Below are 22615 nucleotides of genomic sequence, written 5' to 3'. Positions count from 1 at the left end.
CAGTAGCATACCATCTAGTTTTTGTTAGACGCATGATAACCGATACGAAGTCGCAAATAATTCACATTTCAAACAATTGTAATTACAGGGTTTGCTTTGGAGAAAAGTAAAGTATCCTATGTTATTTTTTCTTTTCACAGATGGCTGTTTTCGCAAACAATACTTTTGGAATATTTTGGATTACTGCAAAAATACTATCTTTCTCTTTTGGACCCACTAGAACAGTGTCCCTCATGACACTTAATTTTTTCCGAAGATCGACCTAATGTTCTGAAATGTTAACTGAGATGAATTCGTACTACATCGTATTTGAGATATTAATAGCAATTTTGTCCATCTCTGGCAATGTATTGGTTTGCTGGGCTGTCGCCATCAACACCACTCTGAAAACAGCTACTAACTACTTTTTGGTGTCTTTGGCTGTGGCAGATATTTTGGTGGGTTGCCTTGCCATCCCCTTTGCCATAACCATAAGCATTGGTATCGATTTGGACTTCTATGGATGCCTTTTCCTTGCTTGTTTTGTTTTGGTACTGACTCAAAGCTCAATTTTTAGCCTCCTTGCAGTTGCAATTGATAGATATTTGGCCATCAAAATACCCCTCAGGTGAGTACCTTATTTTGGATTTTCATTGCTAGACAGACATTGAGCGTCTGTGTTTTGGGATTTAAAGTTAATAGCATATACTTAGGAGTAATTAAGGAAAAGCCCACACAAATAGCCATGTTTTCAACTAGGGATACTTTACTGATTTTATTATCCCCGTGGGGAAAATTTGTTGCAGTAGCCTATCATGTACACGTTAAAATGGCGTTAAAAAAAGGACAAGAATAATACAGTAGACAACAAATTCACAATAAAATTCATAACAGTTATATATATACACTGCCTGTCCAAAGTTTGGACACACTTACTAATTCAAGGGTTTTTCTTTATTTTTACATTGTAGAATAATAGTGAAGACATCAAAACTATGAAATAACACATATGGATTCATGTAGTAACCAAACAAGTGTTAAACAAATAAAATAATATATTTTATATTTGAGATTCTTCAAATAGCCACCATTTGCCTTGATGACAGCTTTGCACACTGTGATTTATTTAGAATTCAAGGCACACTTAACCAGCATGGCTACCACAGCATTCTGCAGCGATACGCCATCCCATCTGGTTTGGGCTTAGTGGGATTATAATTTGTTTTTCAACAGGACAATGACTCAACACACCTCCAGGCTGTGTAAGGGCTATTTGACCAAGAAGGAGAGTGATGGAGTGCTGCATCAGATGACCTGGCCTCCACAATCCCCCGACCTCAACCCAATTGAGATGGTTTGGGATGAGTCGGACGGCAGAGTGAAGGAAAAGCAGCCAACAAGTGCTCAGCATATGTGGGAACTCCTTCAAGACTTTTGGAAAAGCATTCCAGGTGAAGCTGGTTGAGAGAATGCCAAGAGTGTGCAAAGCTGTCATCAAGGCAAACAGTGGCTATTTTAAGAATTTAAAATATAAAATATATTTTGATTTGTTTAACACTTTTTTGGTTACTACATGATTCCATATGTGTTATTTCATAGTTTTGATGTCTTCACTATTATTCTACAATGTAGAAAAAAGAAAACCCTTGAATGAGTAGGTGTGATATATACTGTATATCAGTCAGGTCTAAAATGATTGGCACCCTTGATAAAGATGAGCAAAAAAGACTGTATAAAATAAATAATACAGATACTGAGCTATATTGTATGCTAAACAAAATTGGGAAATTATATTATATTCTGGGCTTACAGAGAAGTAGATTTTGTTTAACAAGTAATACTTTATTTCTCAAAAACATAGGGCAAAAATAATATTGGCACTCCTGTTTTCAATACCTCACCTTGCAAGGATAACAGCACTGAGACCTTTTCTAAAATTATTTATGAGATTGGAGAACCATTCCTCCTTAGAGAATATTTCCAGATCCTTGATATCCTTCGTCTGCGCTTATGGACTGCCCTCTTCAATTCAAACCACAGATTTTCATTGGGGTTCAAGTCCGGAGACTGAGATGGCCATTGCAAAATGTTGATTTTGTGGTCAATTAACAATTTCTTTGTAGATTTTGATGTATGCTTGGGGTTATTGTCTTGCTGGAAAATCCACTTGCGGCCAAGTTTCAGCCTCCTGGCAGAGGCAACCAGGTTTTGGGCTAAAATGTCCTGATACTGGGTAAAGTTTATGATGCCTTTGAACTTAACAAGGGCTCCAGGACCAGTGGAAGCAAAATAGCCCCATAACATCAAAGATTCACCACCATATTTTATAGTAGGTATGGAGTTATTTTCTGCTCATGCATCCTTATTTCGATGCCAAACCCACCATTGTTGTGCGTGGCCAAAGAGCTCTATTTTCATGTCATCTGACCATAGCACCGGTTCCAATCGAAATGCCAATGCCGTTTAGCAAACTCCAGGCCTTTACATTTGTTGGATGATATGAAAATAGAGCTCTTTGGCCACTAGGCTCTGCTAGGCTGCCTGCTGCCTAGTCTCGAAAAATCCGACCCTAGGCAACAGTGACTAGGGTCTGGTTTAATGATGGACTCTTGGCATAGAGGAACCACGTCACTATCCGCTTGAATAAAATAGTAGCTAGCAAGATGGAGGTTATTTTTAATGAGTGCCTTTCGCAAGTGGCTAGTTTACATCAACTACCTTCACTAAATCCACTGCAAAGGTTTTGCCTGTTCTGGCACGATATCTGCCTTGTGATTTGTTGGGAGAGTTGTCTGTCTGAAGAGGACCCACCCTGGAAATGTTATTTTCCCCTTATCGAAGTTGCCAAAAGAGTCCATCATTGAAACAAGACCCCAGTCAATGAATAAATGTTGTGAAAATAAGACATTGTAAAATCTAAAATAGGCCTTAGTTGAGGGAAGTTGACTAAACCTGCGGTCCAATAATCTGATAACCGTGGTTCATCCAGGGGGTTCTATTTTAACAAACCTAAAGCAATAGTAAATATTAGCGCTGGCGGTAGCAGTTCGGGGGGTGTGTCAGAAATATTTTTGCTATTTTCACAACCGGAATTATGGGCGCAGTAGCTGGCGGTGGCATGAAGGGGCTGGGTTTTGACGAATAAACAAGTTATGGGTGTGTCGAGGCTTGGCCCCTCACTGGCCAATCAGAACGTGCTCCATGGCTAAATATGTGGTTGCTTCAAGTTGTGTATATACAGTATTTTTATGTATTGCGTTGTCATCAATTCGAATGTTAGTCTGTTATAGCCTACACACTAAGAAAACAGTGTTCCTCAAGGGTTCTTTGGGAACAGTGATGGTTCTATGTGGAACCATAATGACTCAAAGAACCCTTTGAGCCCTTCAATGGTTCTTTGCAGTTCACAAAAGGGTTATTTGCTCTTTTAGTAATAATTCAAATGTAGGGGCGACAGCTCATTCGAATATTTTGGTCACAGCTCTGTTTGTGCAACAGTGAGTTAGTGTCATTCCAGTTTATCTAATCTGTTGTGTTACGCATATTATATATGACTATGGCCAGCGGCGGTGTCCTGTGAAAGATTCACGTATGGCCTTGTGTCAATTTAGTTCTCTAAATCAGTTCTCTCCTCAGGGATCCCCAGCTGTTCCAGAGCTAGTACACCTGATTGAACTTGTCAATGAACACAATAATAACACTTATGAAATGTTTGAAAATATAATATGGCTATTGGCTAACCATAATAAAAAACCCTGTATAGTTCTTCAAAAGGATCTACAAATAACCTCTGAGAAAGGAGATTGAGAAAGGTTCTTTATAGAAAAATTCTCTATAAAGGTTCTCTAAAGAACCATAAAAAGGGTTCTATATAGCTCCAAAAAGGGGTGTAACCATAGCGGAACTTTTTTTTGGTGCTATTTAGAATCTTCTTTTAATGGTCCTTTTAGAAACTTAGGAAAGGTTTATTTATAGCACCATACAGGTTCCATGTAGAACCTTATGAGCATGGTTCTTTATAGAACCTTAAAAAAAAGGTTATATATACAGTGAGGGAAAAAAGTATTTGATCCCCTGCTGATTTTGTACGTTTGCCCACTGACAAAGACATGATCAGTCTATAATTTTAATGCTAGGTTTATTTGAACATTGAGAGACAGAATAACAACAACAAAATCCAGAAAAACGCGTGGCAAAAATGTTATAAATTGATTTGCATTTTAATGAGGGAAATAAGTATTTGACCCCTCTGCAAAACATGACTTAGTACTTGGTGGCAAAACCCTTGTTGGCAATCACAGAGGTCAGACGTTTCTTGTAGTTGGCCACCAGGTTTGCACACATCTCAGGAGGGATTTTGCCCCACTCTTCTTTGCAGATCTTCTCCAAGTCATTAAGGTTTCGAGCCTGACGTTTGGCAATTCGAACCTTCAGCTCCCTCCACAGATGTTCTATGGGATTAAGGTCTGGAGACTGGCTAAACCACTCCAGGACCTTAATGTGCTTCTTCTTGAGCCACTCCTTTGTTGCCTTGGCCGTGTGTTTTGGGTCATTGTCATGCTGGAATACCCATCCACGACCCATTTTCAATGCCCTGGCTGAGGGAAGGAGGTTCTCACCCAAGATTTGACGGTACATGGCCCCGTCCATCGTCCCTTTGATGCGGTGAAGTTGTCCTGTCCCCTTAGCAGAAAAACACCCCCAAAGCATAATGTTTCCACCTCCATGTTTGACAGCAGGGATGGTGTTCTTGGGGTCATAGGCAGCATTCCACCTCCTCCAAACACAGCGAGTTGAGTTGATGCCAAAGAGCTCGATTTTGGTCTCATCTGACCACAACACTTTCACCCAGTTCTCCTCTGAATCATTCAAATGTTCATTGGCAAACTTCAGACAGGCCTGTATATGTGCTTTCTTGAGCAGGGGGACCTTGCGGGCGCTGCAGGATTTCAGTCCTTCACGGCGTAGTGTGTTACCAATTATTTTCTTGGTGACTATGGTCCCAGCTGCCTTGAGATCATTGACAAGATCCTCCCGTGTAGTTCTGGGCTGATTCCACACCGTTCTCATGATCATTGCAACTCCACGAGGTGAGATCTTGCATGGAGCCCCAGGCCGAGGGCGATTGACAGTTCTTTTGTGTTTCTTCCATTTGTGAAAAATCGCACCAACTGTTGTCACCTTCTCACCAAGCTGCTTGGCAATGGTCTTGTAGCCCATTCCAGCCTTGTGTAGGTCTACAATCTTGTCCCTGACATCCTTGGAGAGCTCTTTGGTCTTGGCCATGGTGGAGAGTTTGGAATCTGATTGATTGATTGCTTCTGTGGACAGGTGTCTTTTGTACAGGTAACAAGCTGAGATTAGGAGCACTCCCTTTAAGAGTGTGCTCCTAATCTCAGCTCGTTACCTGTATAAAAGACACTTGGGAGCCAGAAATCTTTCTGATTGAGAGGGGGTCAAATACTTATTTCCCTCATTAAAATGCAAATCAATTTCAAAAAATTTTTACATGCGTTTTTCTGGATTTTGTTGTTGTTATTCTGTCTCTCACTGTTCAAATAAACCTACCATTAAAATTATAGACTGATCATTTCTTTGTCAGTGGGCAAATGTACAAAATCAGCAGGGGATCAAATACTTTTTTCCCTCACTGTAGCACAAAAAAAGGGATCTGCCATGGTTACAAGCCAAAGAAACCTTATTTGGCACTATATAGAACCATTTGTTTTTAGTGTGTAGTTCGTTAAATAGCCTGCCCCATATTTGCTAAATATGTTGAACATGTTTGCAGTCCACATTGTTCTAATTGCATTGCTTCAATATGGAAATACATTGTTAAACATATGCTATAGCATTCACACTGATATAGGGGCTAGGCCTACTGTAAATTACAGTCTGGACATGGACATGCCAAACATAGTCAATAATTCACTAGGCTATTGATAAGGCATAAAAATACAGTGTATAATTATAAGCAAATTCTAACAAAAACGAAACAACAACTTGTTTTAAATAGGCTATGTCTAAATACAGTTATGGGCACCATAATTGCTCCCTGTGGGCGTATAATACAGACAAGGCAATTTAGACTATGTAGGGTTTTAAGCACATCCAAACTTTTCACAGGAGCTGGATAAAGATCCAATATAAAGAGAACGGGGGAATGTCCCCTCACCGTTATAGTGTTCGCAAATGTAATGTTTTATAAACATAATTGAACCATCTTATAGATCATATTTGCACTTCTCCAGAAATACAGTGGGGGAAAAAAGTATTTAGTCAGCCACCAATTGTGCAAGTTCTCCCACTTAAAAAGATGAGAGAGGCCTGTAATTCATAGAGAAACAATTAAATTGGATGTTCTGAGTCCATGTCAATGCTTAAATCACATCAGAAGACAATTCTTTTTAGGGCTGAAAGGAAATTAAGAAATGTATTATTGAGTGCAATTCCCCTTTAATTACGCATCTGACCCTTTAATTGTGCATCTAGTGAGTGAGGAATGTGGCGTCTAATGTGCCTGTCTAGCGATGGTTCTGTACTGCTGCTGCTCAATTCATGGCAAAGTTTGCAAATAACAAATAATAGATACAAATTATATACTTCCTCATGATACAGTGGGGAAAAAAGTATTTAGTCAGCCACCAATTGTGCAAGTTCTCCCACTTAAAAAGATGAGAGAGGCCTGTAATTTTCATCATAGGTACACGTCAACTATGACAGACAAATTGAGGAAAAAAAATCCAGAAAATCACATTGTAGGATTTGTAATGAATTTATTTGCAAATTATGGTGGAAAATAAGTATTTGGTCACCTACAAACAAGCAAGATTTCTGGCTCTCACAGACCTGTAACTTCTTCTTTAAGAGGCTCCTCTGTCCTCCACTCGTTACCTGTATTAATGGCACCTGTTTGAACTTGTTATCAGTATAAAAGACACCTGTCCACAACCTCAAACAGTCACACTCCAAACTCCACTATGGCCAAGACCAAAGAGCTGTCAAAGGACACCAGAAACAAAATTGTAGACCTGCACCAGGCTGGGAAGACTGAATCTGCAATAGGTAAGCAGCTTGGTTTGAAGAAATCAACTGTGGGAGCAATTATTAGGAAATGGAAGACATACAAGACCACTGATAATCTCCCTCGATCTGGGGCTCCACGCAAGATCTCACCCCGTGGGGTCAAAATTATCACAAGAACGGTGAGCAAAAATCCCAGAACCACACGGGGGGACCTAGTGAATGACCTGCAGAGAGCTGGGACCAAAGTAACAAAGCCTACCATCAGTAACACACTACGCCGCCAGGGACTCAAATCCTGCAGTGCCAGACGTGTCCCCCTGCTTAAGCCAGTACATGTCCAGGCCCGTCTGAAGATTGCTAGAGTGCATTTGGATGATCCAGAAGAGGATTGGGAGAATGTCATATGGTCAGATGAAACCAAAATATAACTTTTTGGTAAAAACTCAACTCGTCGTGTTTGGAGGACAAAGAATGCTGAGTTGCATCCAAAGAACACCATACCTACTGTGAAGCATGGGGGTGGAAACATCATGCTTTGGGGCAGTTTTTCTGCAAAGGGACCAGGACGACTGATCCATGTAAAGGAAAGAATGAATGGGGCCATGTATCGTGAGATTTTGAGTGAAAACCTCCTTCCATCAGCAAGGGCATTGAAGATGAAACGTGGCTGGGTCTTTCAGCATGACAATGATCCCAAACACACCGCCCGGGCAACGAAGGAGTGGCTTCGTAAGAAGCATTTCAAGGTCCTGGAGTGGCCTAGCCAGTCTCCAGATCTCAACCCCATAGAAAATCTTTGGAGGGAGTTGAAAGTCCGTGTTGCCCAGCGACAGCCCCAAAACATCACTGCTCTAGAGGAGATCTGCATGGAGGAATGGGCCAAAATACCAGCAACAGTGTGTGAAAACCTTGTGAAGACTTACAGAAAACGTTTGACCTGTGTCTTTGCCAACAAAGGGTATATAACAAAGTATTGAGGAACTTTTGTTATTGACCAAATACTTATTTTCCACCATAATTTTCAAATAAATTCATTACAAATCCTACAATGTGATTTTCAGGATTTTTTTTTCTTCATTTTGTCTGTCATAGTTGACGTGTACCTATGATGAAAATTACAGGCCATCTTTTTAAGTGGGAGAACTTGCACAATTGGTGGCTGACTAAATACTTTTTTTCCCCACTGTAGCAGAGCCTTTTTCTAAAATGTTTATGAGTTGGAGAACACATTGGGAGGGATCTTAGACCATTCCTCAATACAGAATCCTTCCAGATCCTTGATATCCTTCGTCTGCGCTTATGGACTGCCCTTTTCAATTCAAACCACAGGTTTTCAATGGGTTTCAAGTCCTGAGACTGAGATGGCCATTGCAAAATGTAGATTTTTGTGGCTAAACCATTTATTTATAGATTTTGATGTGTGCTTGGGGTTATTGTCTTGCTGGAAAATCCACTTACAGCCAAGTTTGAGTGTGGCCAAAGAGCTCTATTTTCATGTCACCCAACAAATGTAAACTCCTGGAGTTTGCTAAACGGTATTGGCACTTGGATTGGAACTGGTGCTTTGGTCAGATGACATTGTTTGACGTTGAAATGAGAATGAATGAGCAGAAAAGAATCCCATACCTACTGCAAAATATGGTGGTAGATCTTTGATGTTACTGGGCTATTTTTCTTCAACTGGTGCTGGGGTCCTTGTTAAGGTCAACGGTATCATGAACTTTACCCAGGACCAGGATATTTTAGCCAAAAACCTGATTGCCTCTGCCAGGATTCAGTAGGCTGAAACTTGGCCGCAAGTGGATCTTCCAGCAAGACAATAATCCCAAGCACACAAAAATTCACAAAGAAATTGTTAATTGGCCACAAAATCGACATTTTGCAATGGCCATCTCAGTCTCCGGACTTGAAACCCATCCCAATGTGTTCTCCAAATTTTTTTTTGTTGAAAGCTCAGTGCTGTTATCCTCGCAAGGTGAGGTATTGAAAGGTATTGAAAACAGGGGTGTCATTAATTCTGACCCCTAACTTTTTGAGAATTTTTGGAAACAAAATCTCTTTCTCTGATCAATTGTATTTCCCAATTTTTTAGCATACAATATAGCTCAGTATTTGAATTATTTATTTTAGACAGTCATTTTTGATCATCTTTATCAAGGGTGGCAATACCTTCTGACCCCACTGTAACTAAGGCCAGTAGTTTTTCCTGCTCACAGGACTTGTTATCACATTATTTAAAAAGCCCTCTTACTTGCTACCACATCAGATTTCATTTCCGGTGTGTGTGTGTGTTCGGCCGGCAGGGCCTTAGTCTTGTGGGACTGTGGTTCCCTCAGATTAGAGTGTTTTCACAGCTGGCTCTGATGGAAGTGAAAGGGCAGACCGAGATGCTTCAAACCCTGCGAGATGGAGCGCTGTTCGGCACCCACTGACTACACACACGCATGCACACACACACACCCACACATTTTAGGGCCTTTGTTTTCTTTTCATGTTTCTGAAGCTATTTCTCTATTTTCTGTCACACACACCAGACTGTCTGGAGGGAAAGATCCAATAGTATAAACTTCTGGCTACCATGTTCCCAGGTAACAAACCTGCCAGGCCTCCTCACATAGCTGTCTCTCAGTAACAGTTTCTTCAGTTCTGTTCACAGGCCCCACGTCTTTCTCTATGCTTCAAAAGAACCAGTGTTGTGTCCTTGAAAAGCCGCTTTCCTCTATGCTGCTACTGAGACTAAAATGTTTTCAGAGGCTTTTTTTTAAAGGATGGCATTGCCAAACTAAGTGTGTGGATTTACATCATAATGCCTTGCCACTATTGAGCCCCAAACACTGTGAGGCTGTTTCAATAAAGTTTGTCATTTGACATTTGCGGTTGTTTCAGGACATGAGAGGAAATGGGGAGTGTGGCAACAGGTCTTCCTTACTACACGCATATAACAGATGTGACATAAGTACAGCCACAATGAGCGTGAATAGTAAAGCACTCCTCACCACCTTTATCCTATCACACTTCTGCAACACTACTGAAGGAAATTCACACATTTTGTTTGTACAAAACCCGAAAGTCAAGCCTCCCACACACCAGCATTATTCATAGTTTGCATCCAAGCAATACATTCACTCTATGGCTCTGGGTTGCATTAAAGGGTTGATGATAATTCCATTCACCAGACCAGTTCTATTTCAAATAATTGTTCAGTTACTCAGTATGTGTACGCCTTCATTGGGCGGGGTCACATGGAACTCCTATCACACAATGTCTGTGGTAGACAGACAGAAGCGACAGCCAATAGGGGGGACCCTCGCTCCTTTATAAGGCGCTGTCGCTCCCTCTCGCCTCACTTTTCGTTCTTCCTTACAAGGTCGTTATACTCCTAAAACTCTTCTCAGCATCAACTTGGATTAATGCTTTCCAGCAGAACCCGTGAGGATTCTCTGCCGTGGAGTTAGTCCTGGCGTTTGGTAGCTAGCGTTCACCCCATAGGTTAATAGCCTCATTGCTTAGCCATAGCCCCGGTATGGAAAAACCTGGCCTATGCGTGTGCTTCCAACACGTAGCTGTGTAGCTAGTAGTCCTGTTGGTAGCTAGCTAGCTTTCACCTCGTGGGTTAGCAGTCTAGCTATTGCAAGCACACTGGGAAGAGGTAGCAATAACTGTTGGAGTGAGCTACAAGCCTGGGGCTAAAAGTCTGGTTGTAGGTGGCACGCAGTAACTGGAGAGAACCACAGGGTACGTTGCTCTACAGGCTAGATAATCTCCCACGACCGCAGTACCTATAGGCATGACCGGCCAGCGAGGGTGCTATTAAGTAGGGATGCTACCATGTAGGTAGAGAGAGCTAGAGAAGGAGCTAGCTCTAGTTGTGTGTTCGCCAATGCTTATCTGTGTAGCTAGCTAGTCCTGGCATAGCAAGCTAGCGTTCGCCCCGAGGGTTAGTAGTCTAGCTGATACTAGCACACTGCTAGCTGAAGAGAATGTGCGTTCTTCGTGAGCTAGCTAGATTTCGACTCTCAAAGTCTCTATCCTTTCTTCCTCCTCGGTGGGAATAAGCAGCACGAAGTGGTAGTTAGGTGGGCTGGTAGGGCAGAGCTAGCCGTGTGCAGCTAACTGGCCAGAGACTGAGAAGTACATTTTCCTTTCGGCAAAAGTGCTCAATCCTCTTGACGAGAAACTTAATTCCTACGCTCTGTAGCGAATCCTCATGGGTTTGCCTGTGAACTGTTTAGCAAGAAAGCATTAGTCCAAGTTGATGCCGAGGAGAGTATTTAGGAGTATTACGACCTCGTAAGGAAGAATGGAAAGTGAGGCGAGATTGAGCAACAGCGCTTTATAAAGGAGTGGGGGTCCCCATATTGGCTGTCGCTTCTGTCTGTCTACGACAGACATTGTGTGATAGGAGTTCCTTGTGACCACGCCCAACAAAGGCGTACCCATTCTGAGTGACCTCACTCATATTATCATATATCCGAGGTTTCATTAAGTAACTTTACGTTTCCACGTGAGAGGATTGCTGTCAGGCCTACTCTCATCTATAGTGACATGGGCTGTGCTCACTTGTGCTCACAACATTCATCTGCACTTCATCTACATTTTACATTTACATCATTTAGCAGACGCTCTTATCCGAGCGACTTACAAATTGGTGCATTCAACTAATGATAGCCAGTGGGACAACCACCTTTTTTTTTTTTTTTTTTTTATGGGGGTGGGGGAAGAAGGATTACTTTATACTATTCCAGGTATTCCTTAAAGAGGTAGGGTTTCAAGTGTCTCCGGAAGGTGGTCAGTGACTCTGCTGTCCTGGCGTCGTGGGGGAGCTTGTTCCACCATTGGGGTGCCAGAGCAGCGAATAGCTTTGACTGGGCTGAGCGGGAACTGTGCTTCCGGAGAGGTAGGGGAGCTAGCAGGCCAGAGGTGGATGAACGTAGTGCCCTCGTTTGGGTGTAGGGTCTGATCAGAGCCTGAAGGTAAGGAGGTGCCGTTCCTCTCACAGCTCCGTAGGCAAGCACCATGGTCTTGTAGTAGATGCGAGCCTCAACTGGAAGCCAGTGGAGTGTGCAGAGGAGCGGGGTGACATGAGAGAACTTGGGAAGGTTGAACACCAGACGGGCTGCAGCGTTCTGGATGAGTTGTAGGGGTTTAATGGCACAGGCAGGGAGCCCAGCCAACAGCGAGTTGCAGTTATCCAGACGGGAGATGACAAGTGCCTGGATTAGGACCTGTGCCGCTTTCTGTGTAAGGTAGGGTCGTACTCTGTGAATGTTGTAGAGCATGAACCTGCAGGATCAGGTCACCGCTTTGATGTTAGCGGAGAACGACAGGGTGTTGTTCAGGGTCACGCCAAGGTTCTTTGCACTCTGGGAGGAGGACACAATGGAGTTGTCAACCGTGATGGTGAGATCATGGAGCGGGCAGTCCTTCCCCGGGAGGAAGAGCAGCTCCGTCTTGCCGAGGTTCAGCTTGAGGTGGTGATTCGACATCCACACTGATATGTCTGCCAGACATGCAGAGATGCGATTCGCCACCTGGTTATCAGAAGGGGGAAAGGAGAAAATGAATTGTGTGTCGTCTGCATAGCAATGATAGGAGAGACCATGTGAGGATATGACAGAGCCAAGTGACTTGGTGTATAGAGATAATAGGAGAGGGCCTAGAACTGAGCCCTGGGGGACACCAGTGGTGAGAGCACATGGTGCGGAGACAGATTCTCGCCACGCCACCTGGTAGGACGCAATCCAAGAGTGAGCAGCGCCGGAGATGCCCAACTCAGAGAGGGTGGAGAGGAGGATCTGATGGTTCAGAGTATCAGAGGCAGCGGATAGGTCTAGAAGGATAAGAGCAGAGGAGAGAGAGTTAGCTTTAGCAGTGCGGAGAGCCTCCGTGACACAGAGAAAAGCAGTCTCAGTTGAATGACCAGTCTTGAAACCTGACTGGTTTGAATCAAGAAGGTCATTCTGAGAGAGATAGCAGGAGAGTTGGCTAGAGACGGCACGCTCAAGTGTTTTGGAGAGAAAAGAAAGAAGGGATACTGGTCTGTAGTTGTTGACATCGGAGGGATCGAGTGTAGGTTTTTTGAGGAGGGGTGCAACTCTCGCTCTCTTGAAGATGGAAGTGACATGGCCAGCGGTCAAGAATGAGTTGATGAGCGAGGTGAGGTAAGGGAGAAGGTCTCCGGAAATGGTCTGGAGAAGAGAGGAGGGGATAGGGTCAAGCGGGCAGGTTGATGGGCAGCCGGCCGTCACAAGTCGCAAGATTTCATCTGGAGAGAGGGGAGAAAGAAGTCAAAGCATAGGGTAGGGCAGTGTGAGCAGGACAAGCGGTGTCATTTGACTTAATAAATGAGGATCGGATGTCGTCAATCTTCTTTTCAAAATGGTTGACGAAGTCATCCACAGAGAGGGAGGAGGGAGGGGGAGGAAGAGGAGGATTCCACAGGGAGGAGAAGGTGGCAAAGAGCATCCTAGGGTTAGAGGCAGAGGCTTGAAATTTAGAGTGGTAGAAAGTGGCTTTAGCAGCGGAAACAGAGGAAGAGAATGTAGAGAGGAGGGAGTGAAAAGATGACAGGTCCGCAGGGAGTCTAGTTTTCCTCCATTTCCGCTCGGCTGCCCGGAGCCCTCTTCTGTGAGCTCGTAATGAGTCGTCAAGCCATGGAGCAGGAGGGAAGGACCGAGCCGGCCGGGAGGATAGGGGACATAGAGAGTCAAAAGATGCAGAAAGGGAGGAGAGGAGGGTTGAGGAGGCAGAATCAGGAGATCGGAGGGAGAAGGATTTAGCAGAGGGAAGAGATGATAGGATGGAAGAGGAGAGAGTAGCGGGAGAGAGAGAGTGAAGGTTGCGACGGCACATTACCATCTGAGTAGGGGCAGAGTGAGTAGTGTTGGAGGAGAGCGAGAGAGAAAAGGATACAAAGTAGTGGTCGGAGACTTGGAGGGGAGTTGCAGTGAGATTAGTAGAAGAACAGCATCTAGTAAAGATGAGGTCAAGCGTATTGCTTGCCTTGTGAGTAGGGGGGGACGGTGAGAGGGTGAGGTCAAAAGAGGAAAGGAGTGGAAAGAAGGAGGCAGAGAGAAATTAGTCAAAGGCAGACGTAGGGAGGTTAAAGTCACCCAGAACTGTGAGGGGTGGGCCATCCTCAGGAAAGGAACTTATCAAGGCGTCAAGCTCATTGATGAACTCTCCAAGGGAACCTGGAGGGCGATAAATGACAAGGATGTTAAGCTTGAATGGGCTAGTGACTGTGACAGCATGGAATTCAAATGAGGAGATAGACAGATGGGTCAGGGGAAAAAGAGAGAATGTCCACTTAGGAGAGATGAGGATTCCTGTGCCACCGCCGAGTAGCAGTGTTTTCTGTGGTAATCCATGTTTCCGTCAGCACCAAGAAGTCGAGGGACTGGAGGGTAGCATAGGCTGAGATGAACTCTGTCTTGTTGGCCGCAGAATGGCAGTTCCAGAGGCTGCCGGAGACCTGGAACTCCACGTGGGTCGTGCGCGCAGGGACCACCAGATTAGAGTGGCAGCAGCCACGCGGTGTGAAGTGTTTGTATGGCCTGTGCAGAGAGGAGAGAACAGGGATAGACAGACACATAGTTGACAGGCTACAGAAAAAGGCTACAATGGCATGGGCTATACTCACTTGTACTCACAACATGTGGCACTTCATCGCCATGAATCCAAGCCTCTAACTCTTGGTATGAATCTGTACTAGTTTGGTCTGTAACGACAGATAATAGGCCTATCACACATCTCACGTAAAGATATCACACATCTCTTGAGTGGATCTCTAATTAGTGCTGGTGCCATGCCATGTGAGGGCAGGATATTTGCGTAATTTGCATGCAAATCAAAGTGTAGGCTAAATTTGATGGGGTTGCCAGTGGGGCAAAGAGAAACACCTGTTCCCTTTGAGGCTATACTGTGGTTTTTAAGCGGATGTGCTGTGAAGTGATTATTGACACTGTGTACTAGCCTGGCAGAGGTTTGTGGGCTGCAATGTGCCCCAGGCGGAAGCACATGAACAGTGGGGTTTGAAAAGGGGTGTGTGGGGAGAAAGGAACAGAAGAAAGGGAGAGAGAAAGAGAGAGAGAGAGAGAGAGAGAGAGAGATGATGCCAGTGTGCTGTTGTCATGCCAGATCTAATCCGCTCAGCCGACCATTCACTGGCCCTTGCAGAGGAATGCCACCAAATCCATCAGAGACAGTGAGAGGGAGAGAGGGAGAGGGGGACAGAGGGAGAGAGAGAGGGACAGAGAGAGTAGGAGAGAGAAGCAGAGAGGGAGACTGAAAGAGTGTGTGAGAGGGAGACAGAGAGAAAGAGAGAGAGAGCTGTCTACCCCCAGATAATAGTCCCTGCCTGGAACACATACCTCTCTTGGCTGAGAGGTTAGAGGACTAAGAGGAGGAGAGAGAGACAGAGAGATGGATGGTTAGAGAAGAAGAAAGAGGAAGGAGAGTTGCGTGCAGTGTACCCACCCTATTCATAGGTTGCACCTCTGTCACTCGGGCCGCGTCATGTCATTGTTATGTCATGTCATGTCACCTTCCGGAGACACTTGAAACCCCACCTCTTTAAGGAATACCTGGGATAGGATAAAGTAATCCTTCTACCCCCCCCCCTTACCCCACCCCAAAAAAATTAAAAAATAATTGTAAAGTGGTTGTCCCACTGGCTATCATAAGGTGAATGCACCACTCTGGATAAGAGCGTCTGCTAAATGACGAAAATGTAAATGTAAATGTAAAATGTAATGAACCTTCTCAAGCCTCCCTCTACTGGCAGTGCAATAGTGGTGCCCTAAAATCGTGATAAGCCCAATCATTCTGGATGGAGGCTAATGACTGTTTAGTCTAAATTACACTATAGTGGCTGGAAATATGATCACATCGCTAAAGTAGTCACATTTTTAGTAGGAAACAACTTTGCCTGCATTATCATGTCTTCAAATTTAATTTAGACAGATGGCAATGTTCATAAAAAATAACTAGGAATGCTAACGTTAGCAGCTAAAATACGGTGTCCTCCCCTCAATCTTAGCTAACTAGCTATTGTTATGCTGCATCTAAAGTCAATCTGGTGACATCAAAATGATGACAAAAGGTTTTCCTGCTAATTATTTGCCTCCATTTGAATGGCATTGTATTTCCAAGCCACTGTAATGCACTTTTGATGAAATCTTCATCAGTGCTCATTGACGATGCATTGAGTAGAATGCTCAGTTGGGCATCAGTCCAAAACAAACGTTCAAAACAATATTGTGACGAAACATGCAACCCATGAATAGCCTTAGGGCCCATCCCTCCAGGAACTTAAGCATGGCTGCGGACTAAGAGAGACTAAGAGGAGAGAGACAGAGAGATGGATGGATGGTGAGAAAAGAAAAGAGAGGAAGGAGTGATGCGTGTGTCCACCCTTAGCGCCCATCACTTCAGGTCCCTAAGCATGGCCATGGCTGTCTGTAGATTATTGATGTCAATGGGGCCACAGACACAGCATCCTTCAGTGAGGGACAGAGGGATGGGAAATTGAGAAATAGGGACAGAGGTAGAACCCAGGGACCCATGATTAATAATTTACTGCTCCATCACAAAAGTCCCAGTCTGTTTTGAGGCTTTGACGTCTGAGGGGCTACAGTACTAATAATGTAGGTAATGATTGAAAGCCAGGGTTATCAGTCAAATGAGCTACTGCTGCCTGTGAAACTAAACTTATGTGAAATGACACATGGCTGACAGTCATTTTACTGGCAAATTAACCATGTGAAAAAGCACCTGTTTCACGACGAGGGGAGGGATTTTTTTTTCTCCAGCAGACAACGACCACTTCCTCTTCTTGAATAAAACAAAAAAGCTATTTTCTCCATTGCACTCAATTATTAGTCTGTCTATTTTAATAGTAGTTGCTATTTGTTGTACTATAGGAAATATCATGTGGAAATATAATTTACATGCTTATCATGGCTGGTGAGTCTACTATCATGACATTACATGTAATTATTACATGCTATGATCAGAACAAGTGAAATCACATGAGCACTGACAATAAGTTAATAGTTAATCTACTGTATATCAAATCAAATCAAATGTTCATTGTCACGTGCGCCGAATACAACAGGTGTAGTAGACCTTAAAGTGAAATGCATACTTACAAGCCTTTAACCAACAATGCAATTTTAAGGAAGAATACCAAAAAAATAAAAATAAAAACATTTAAAAAAAAAATAATAAGAAATAAAAGTAACAAATAATTAAAGAGCAGCAGTAAAATAACAATAGCGAGGCTATATACAGGGGGTACCGGTACTGAGTCAATGTGCGGGGGCACTGGTTAGTCAAGGTAATTGAGGCAATAGGTACATGTAGGTAGAGTTATTAAAGTGACTATGCATAGATAATAAACAGAGAGTAGTAGCAGCGTAAAAGAGGGGGGGGGGGGGGGTGCAAATAGTCTGGGTAGCCATTTGATTACATGTTCAGGAGTCTTGTGGCTTGGGGGTAGAAGCTGTTTAGAAGCCTCTTGGACCTAGACTTGGTGCTCCGGTACCACTTGCCGTGCAGTAGCAGAGAAACAGTCTATGGTGGCTGGAGTCTTTGACAATTTTTAGGGCCTTCCTCTGACACCGCCTGGTATACAGGTCCTGTATGGCAGAAAGCTTGGCCCCAGTGATGTACTGGGCCGTACGCACTACCCTCTGTAGTGCCTTGCGGTCGGAGGCCGAGCAGTTGCCATACCAGGCAGTGATGCAACCAGTCAGGATGCTCTCGATGGTGCAGCTGTAGAACCTTTTGAGTATCTGAGGACCCATGCCAAATTTTTTCAGTCTCCTAAGGGGGAATAGGTTTTGTCGTGCCCTCTTCACGACTGTCTTGATGTGCTTGGACCATGTTAAGTTTGTTGGTGATGTGGACACCAAGGAACTTGAAGCTCTCAACCTGTTCCACTACAGCCCCGTCGATGAGAATGGGGGCGTGCTCGGTCCTCTTCTTTTTCCTGTAGTCCACAATCATCTCCTTTGTCTTGATCACGTTGAGGGAGAGGTTGTTGTCCTGGCACCACACGGCAGATGCTAAGCTACAGGACTGTTTTGCTAGCACAGACTGGAATTACAGGCAACATCCGCACTGAGCTAAAGGGTAGAGCTGCCGCTTTCAAGTAGCGGGACTCTAACCCGGAAGCTCATAAGAAATCCCTCTATGCCCTCCGACGAACCATCAAACAGGCAAAGCGTCAATACAGGACTAAGATCGAATCGTACTACACCGGCTCCGACGCTCGTCGGATGTGGCAGGGCTTGCAAACTATTACAGACTACAAAGGCAAGCACAGCCGTGAGCTGCCAATTGACATGAGCCTACCAGACGAGCTAAATTACTTCTATGCTCGCTTCGAGGCAAGTAACACTGATGCATGAGAGCATCAGCTGTTCCGGACGACTGTGTAATCACGCTCTCCATAGCCGATGTGAGTAAGACCTTTAAACAGGTCAACATTCACAAGGCTGCAGGGCCAGACGGATTACCAGGACATGTACTCCAAGCATGCGCTGACCAACTGTGTCACGTTCGTTGAATGACGGGACAGACCAAGGCGCAGCGTGATATACGTACATGTTTATTAACGTAATAAACACTTGACAAAACAATAAACGAAACGAAACGTGAAGTCCAAGGTAGCACACACAACATACCTTACAAGGAACAAGATCCCACAACTACAGTGCCAATAGGCTGCCTAAGTATGATCCCCAATCAGAGACAACGAGCGACAGCTGCCTCTGATTGGGAACCACACCGGCCAACATAGATCTATACATACTAGAATACAACATAGAAAAAGCACAACAAGGAATATACACACCCTGACTCAACATATAAGAGTCCCCTGAGTCAGGGCGTGACAGTACCCCCCCCCCCCCAAAGGTGCGGACTCCGACAGGGTAGGGGCAGGGTGGGCATTCCGCCTCGGAGGTGGATCAGGCTCGGGGCATGACGACCTCTCACTCTCCGCCTCCCTGTTGCGCCCCTGGTCTGGTCTGGACCTCGGCGCTCTGCTTCCCCTCTCCTTCCTCCCACGATACGCCAGGCCCCGTCTGGACCCTGGTGTGGGAGACCCCGAACCTGGAGAGGGGCTGACATCATGGTCTGGACTGGAGCCGCTGACCGGAGCTGGACTGGACCCCGGTGGAGCGGACTGCTCTGGCTCCGGAGTGGAGCAGCTGACCGGTGCCGGACCAGGCACCGGTGGAACGGGCACGGGCCGTGCCGGACTGGACTAACGCACCACTGGTCTGGTGCGAGGAGCAGGCACGGGCCGGACCGGACTAGGAACACGCACCACTGGCTTGGTGCGAGGAGCAGGAACGGGCAGGGCCGGACTGGCGACACGCACCACTGGCTTGGTGCGAGGAGCAGGAACAGGCCGGGCCGGACTGGCGACGCGCACCACTGGCTTAAGTTTGCCGATGACACAACAGTGGTAGGCATGATCACCGACAATGATGAGCCAGCCTATAGGGAGGAGGTCAGATGAAGCGTATTGATTTGACCTGAGAACTCTGTGGCTCAAAGCAAAACAGTGGTTCTAAATATACTTAGCTGGAGGCAGTAGCTGTTTCCATTTCACAGTCATTCAGTCACACCACACAGGTTACACACGTGTGAAACAGGACAAATATAAGCACCCCTTATTTGTCTGTGTTCAACACTGTATAGATTGACTGTTGTTCTATTTTGATCTCATCCTTCTTCATATGCTAGCTATTAAGGTTAACCTCAGTGTGACTGGGCTAGGTCCTGCAGACATCGTGCTTAGAGAGGTGATGAGTTAGACTCTGTGAATTTTCCTATCACATGCCTGTCTCTTAAGTCAATGTGCAAATGTGCTCAGTGAAATGTAACATCTTACTTGCTCAAATTGCAATATCCTGTTCACTGCAGCAGAGCCAGCTTGTTTGCTCTGAGAGAGTGTCACAAACATATTATACAGATCCTTACATTGATTCAACCATGGGTTACGTAACATTCCAATATTCATACTAGCATACCACTTAGAATGCATGCCCAATACAACACATTGCTTCATAAGTGGTATGCTATAGATACTGGAACAGAGCACATGACAAGGCAAAGAGAGGCTACAGTAGGATACATGGTGTCTGTGTAAAGCAGACAGGATGTGGGTACTGTACACTGTGAGGCACAGACAGCAATGTGCTGCTGATAACATTATGTTTTCCTTATGTCCTCCAACACATGGAGCCCAATGGCATTCTCACCCAGACCTCGATCATTAGAAGTCTGCTGGAATTACGTCTCGTTATCTGTTGGTATCCTGCTTTAGGCAATATCATGGAAATGATAGATTACTCCTGTCACAGGCCCTAATATAATGTTCAGTTGGAAGAACTTTTAGGACCGCATGTTTGCTTCTCTATTGCCTTTCGGTTACTCCTTACGTTATTTTATTCATGAATGGATGTGCAGCATTAGTGCCATAATGCTTGACAGAGGGCCACTGTGGCCTTTAAGGTCACAACTATTAGGGAACAGAAAATTAGACCCATGTATAACCCCCACAGATGTTAACACTGTCTTTTTGGTCTCTGCACGTCCCCCTATCCAGGTACAGGGAGCTGGTGACAGGCACGAGGGCCAGAAGAATCATTGCTATCTTATGGATGCTGTCCTTTATCATCGGCCTCATCCCGTTCCTGGGTTGGAACCTGAAGGTGTCTTCCTCTCGTCAGAATGTCTCCAGCAGCCTGACAAATGGCAGCTCTGTGGGGGACACCAATACCACCATCAGCAGCAATCTTACCTGCCTGTTTGAGAATGTGGTGGATATGCACTACATGGTCTACTTCAACTTCTTCGGCTGCGTCCTGCCTCCTCTGCTTATCATGCTGGGCATCTATGTGAAGATCTTCACTGTGGCCCGCAAGCAGATGCACAAGATTGAGCTCAAGTGCTCGGTGAGCAGCAATGGGGGCAGCCAACATCACGGGCTGCTTCAGCGCGAGATCCGTGCTGCCAAGTCTCTGTCCATCATCGTGGGGCTGTTTGCCCTCTGCTGGCTGCCCGTGCACATCCTCAACTGCCTGACCCTGTTCTACAAGGAGCTGCAAAAGCCGCCCCTCGTCATGTACATAGCCATCATGCTGTCGCACGCCAACTCAGCTGTCAATCCCATTATCTACGCCTACCGCATCCAGGACTTCAGGAACACCTTCCGCAAAATCCTGACCCGTCAAGTCCTGTGTCAGAGGGAGGAGCTGTACCTCCACTCCTCCAAAGGGAGCAGGCGGAACAGAGACCAGATCCACATGACCATTGACCCTTTACTCTGAGGGGTGGGGCTGCAGGCCGGGCGTGTGACTCAAGGAGAGCCCCAACTCCTCAAAACACTACCCATGTTCATGTTTTTGTTGTATTTTATTATTGAATGTCATTTTAAGTGAGATTATAAATGTTTACAGTACAAAGAGAAGGGGTATAATGATAAATTAAGCTGAATAGATTAATCTGTCAAATATGCCTTGAATGTGGAGTGTTATTTATGAGTTAAGGTGAGTATCAGGCCAGCTGATGAAAAGCTAGCTTGGTCCCAGATCTGTTTGTGCCGTCTTTCTAACTCCTATGGTCATTGTCATGGCCATAGGAGTTAGCAAGACCGCAGAAACATCTGGGACCAGACTAGTGAAAATCGTATTTACTTTAAAGCTGGAAACCGTACTTGGTACAACTGCCACGTCCGTTTGCGATATTACAACAACTAAGAAGTTACTTCAAACAACAAATATAGTTTTTTCCCCCTCGGACATCATTGCACGCATGATAGAACAGCAGAGTATGTAGGCCTACTGCAATTGTTTTTACCATGATGCTGGATGCTCCTCTCCTCTGTTTCATCAACAAAACAAAAACAATAACACGTACTGGGGCGAATAGTGGCACTGTTTTACCTTATGCAGATTTCAGCTTTAACTGTTGAAGGATTATTATTTTATTTTGTTGAAGCCAACTGGATTTGCAGGACTGTGAAATTAATCCACTGATGAATCCATTACTACGAGATAACACCTAATTTACCATATTTACACATTGACCATATCATAACTTAAAACACTCATTTTTCTAAGCCTTAACTTTCCAAAAATAATAGGCATCAAGTGTTCAATGTTGTTTACCGTTTGGTATTTTATTTGTCATGTAGCTCAAATTTGAGAAACCTGGCTGAGGTGTGTACTGTATTGTTCGTCATGGGCTATATCGGACTTCCTCAGTACTGGTGTTGCGTAAAAACATACATAGGAAACTCTGCCCAGTGGAACCATTTACGACTAAACAGCAACACATCCAGTGAGAGGGCACAAGACACACAACACAGCTCGGATTGGGAAAGTATTTTTACACATAATATAAACTGGAGTGTTATTGTGCTCTGCTTGAATTTAGCAAATGTCATGGCTTCTTTAGTGTCATGGAGAAAGCTCAGGAATATACAGAATGTGGTGGGAAGACTGACTGAGTCATGTGGGAAAAATACATCTAAAATTCAGACACAGAATACTTAGAGGTTGGCAAGAAAATCATGTCAATCATTACTTAC

General features: G+C 44.6%; 1 protein-coding gene across 1 annotated transcript; it reads left to right on the top strand.

Annotated features, from left to right (window-relative positions):
* Window positions 1-287: 287 nt before the first annotated feature.
* On the top strand, window positions 288-21382 carry LOC311135689 (adenosine receptor A2b-like; the record flags this gene model as incomplete). Its single annotated transcript, XM_084169709.1, has 2 exons — window positions 288-607; window positions 20630-21382. The coding sequence occupies 2 exons, from the start codon at window positions 288-290 to the stop codon at window positions 21351-21353; spliced, it is 1044 nt and encodes a 347-aa protein (XP_084025835.1). The 3' UTR covers window positions 21354-21382.
* Between the last annotated feature and the right edge of the window lie 1233 nt (window positions 21383-22615).

This window comes from Coregonus lavaretus, assembly GCF_964263955.1.
Source record: "Coregonus lavaretus genome assembly, chromosome: 10".
NCBI lineage: Eukaryota > Metazoa > Chordata > Actinopteri > Salmoniformes > Salmonidae > Coregonus > Coregonus lavaretus.
The sequence above is the reverse complement of the archived record's forward strand: the minus strand, read 5'-3'. Positions and strand labels throughout refer to the sequence as shown.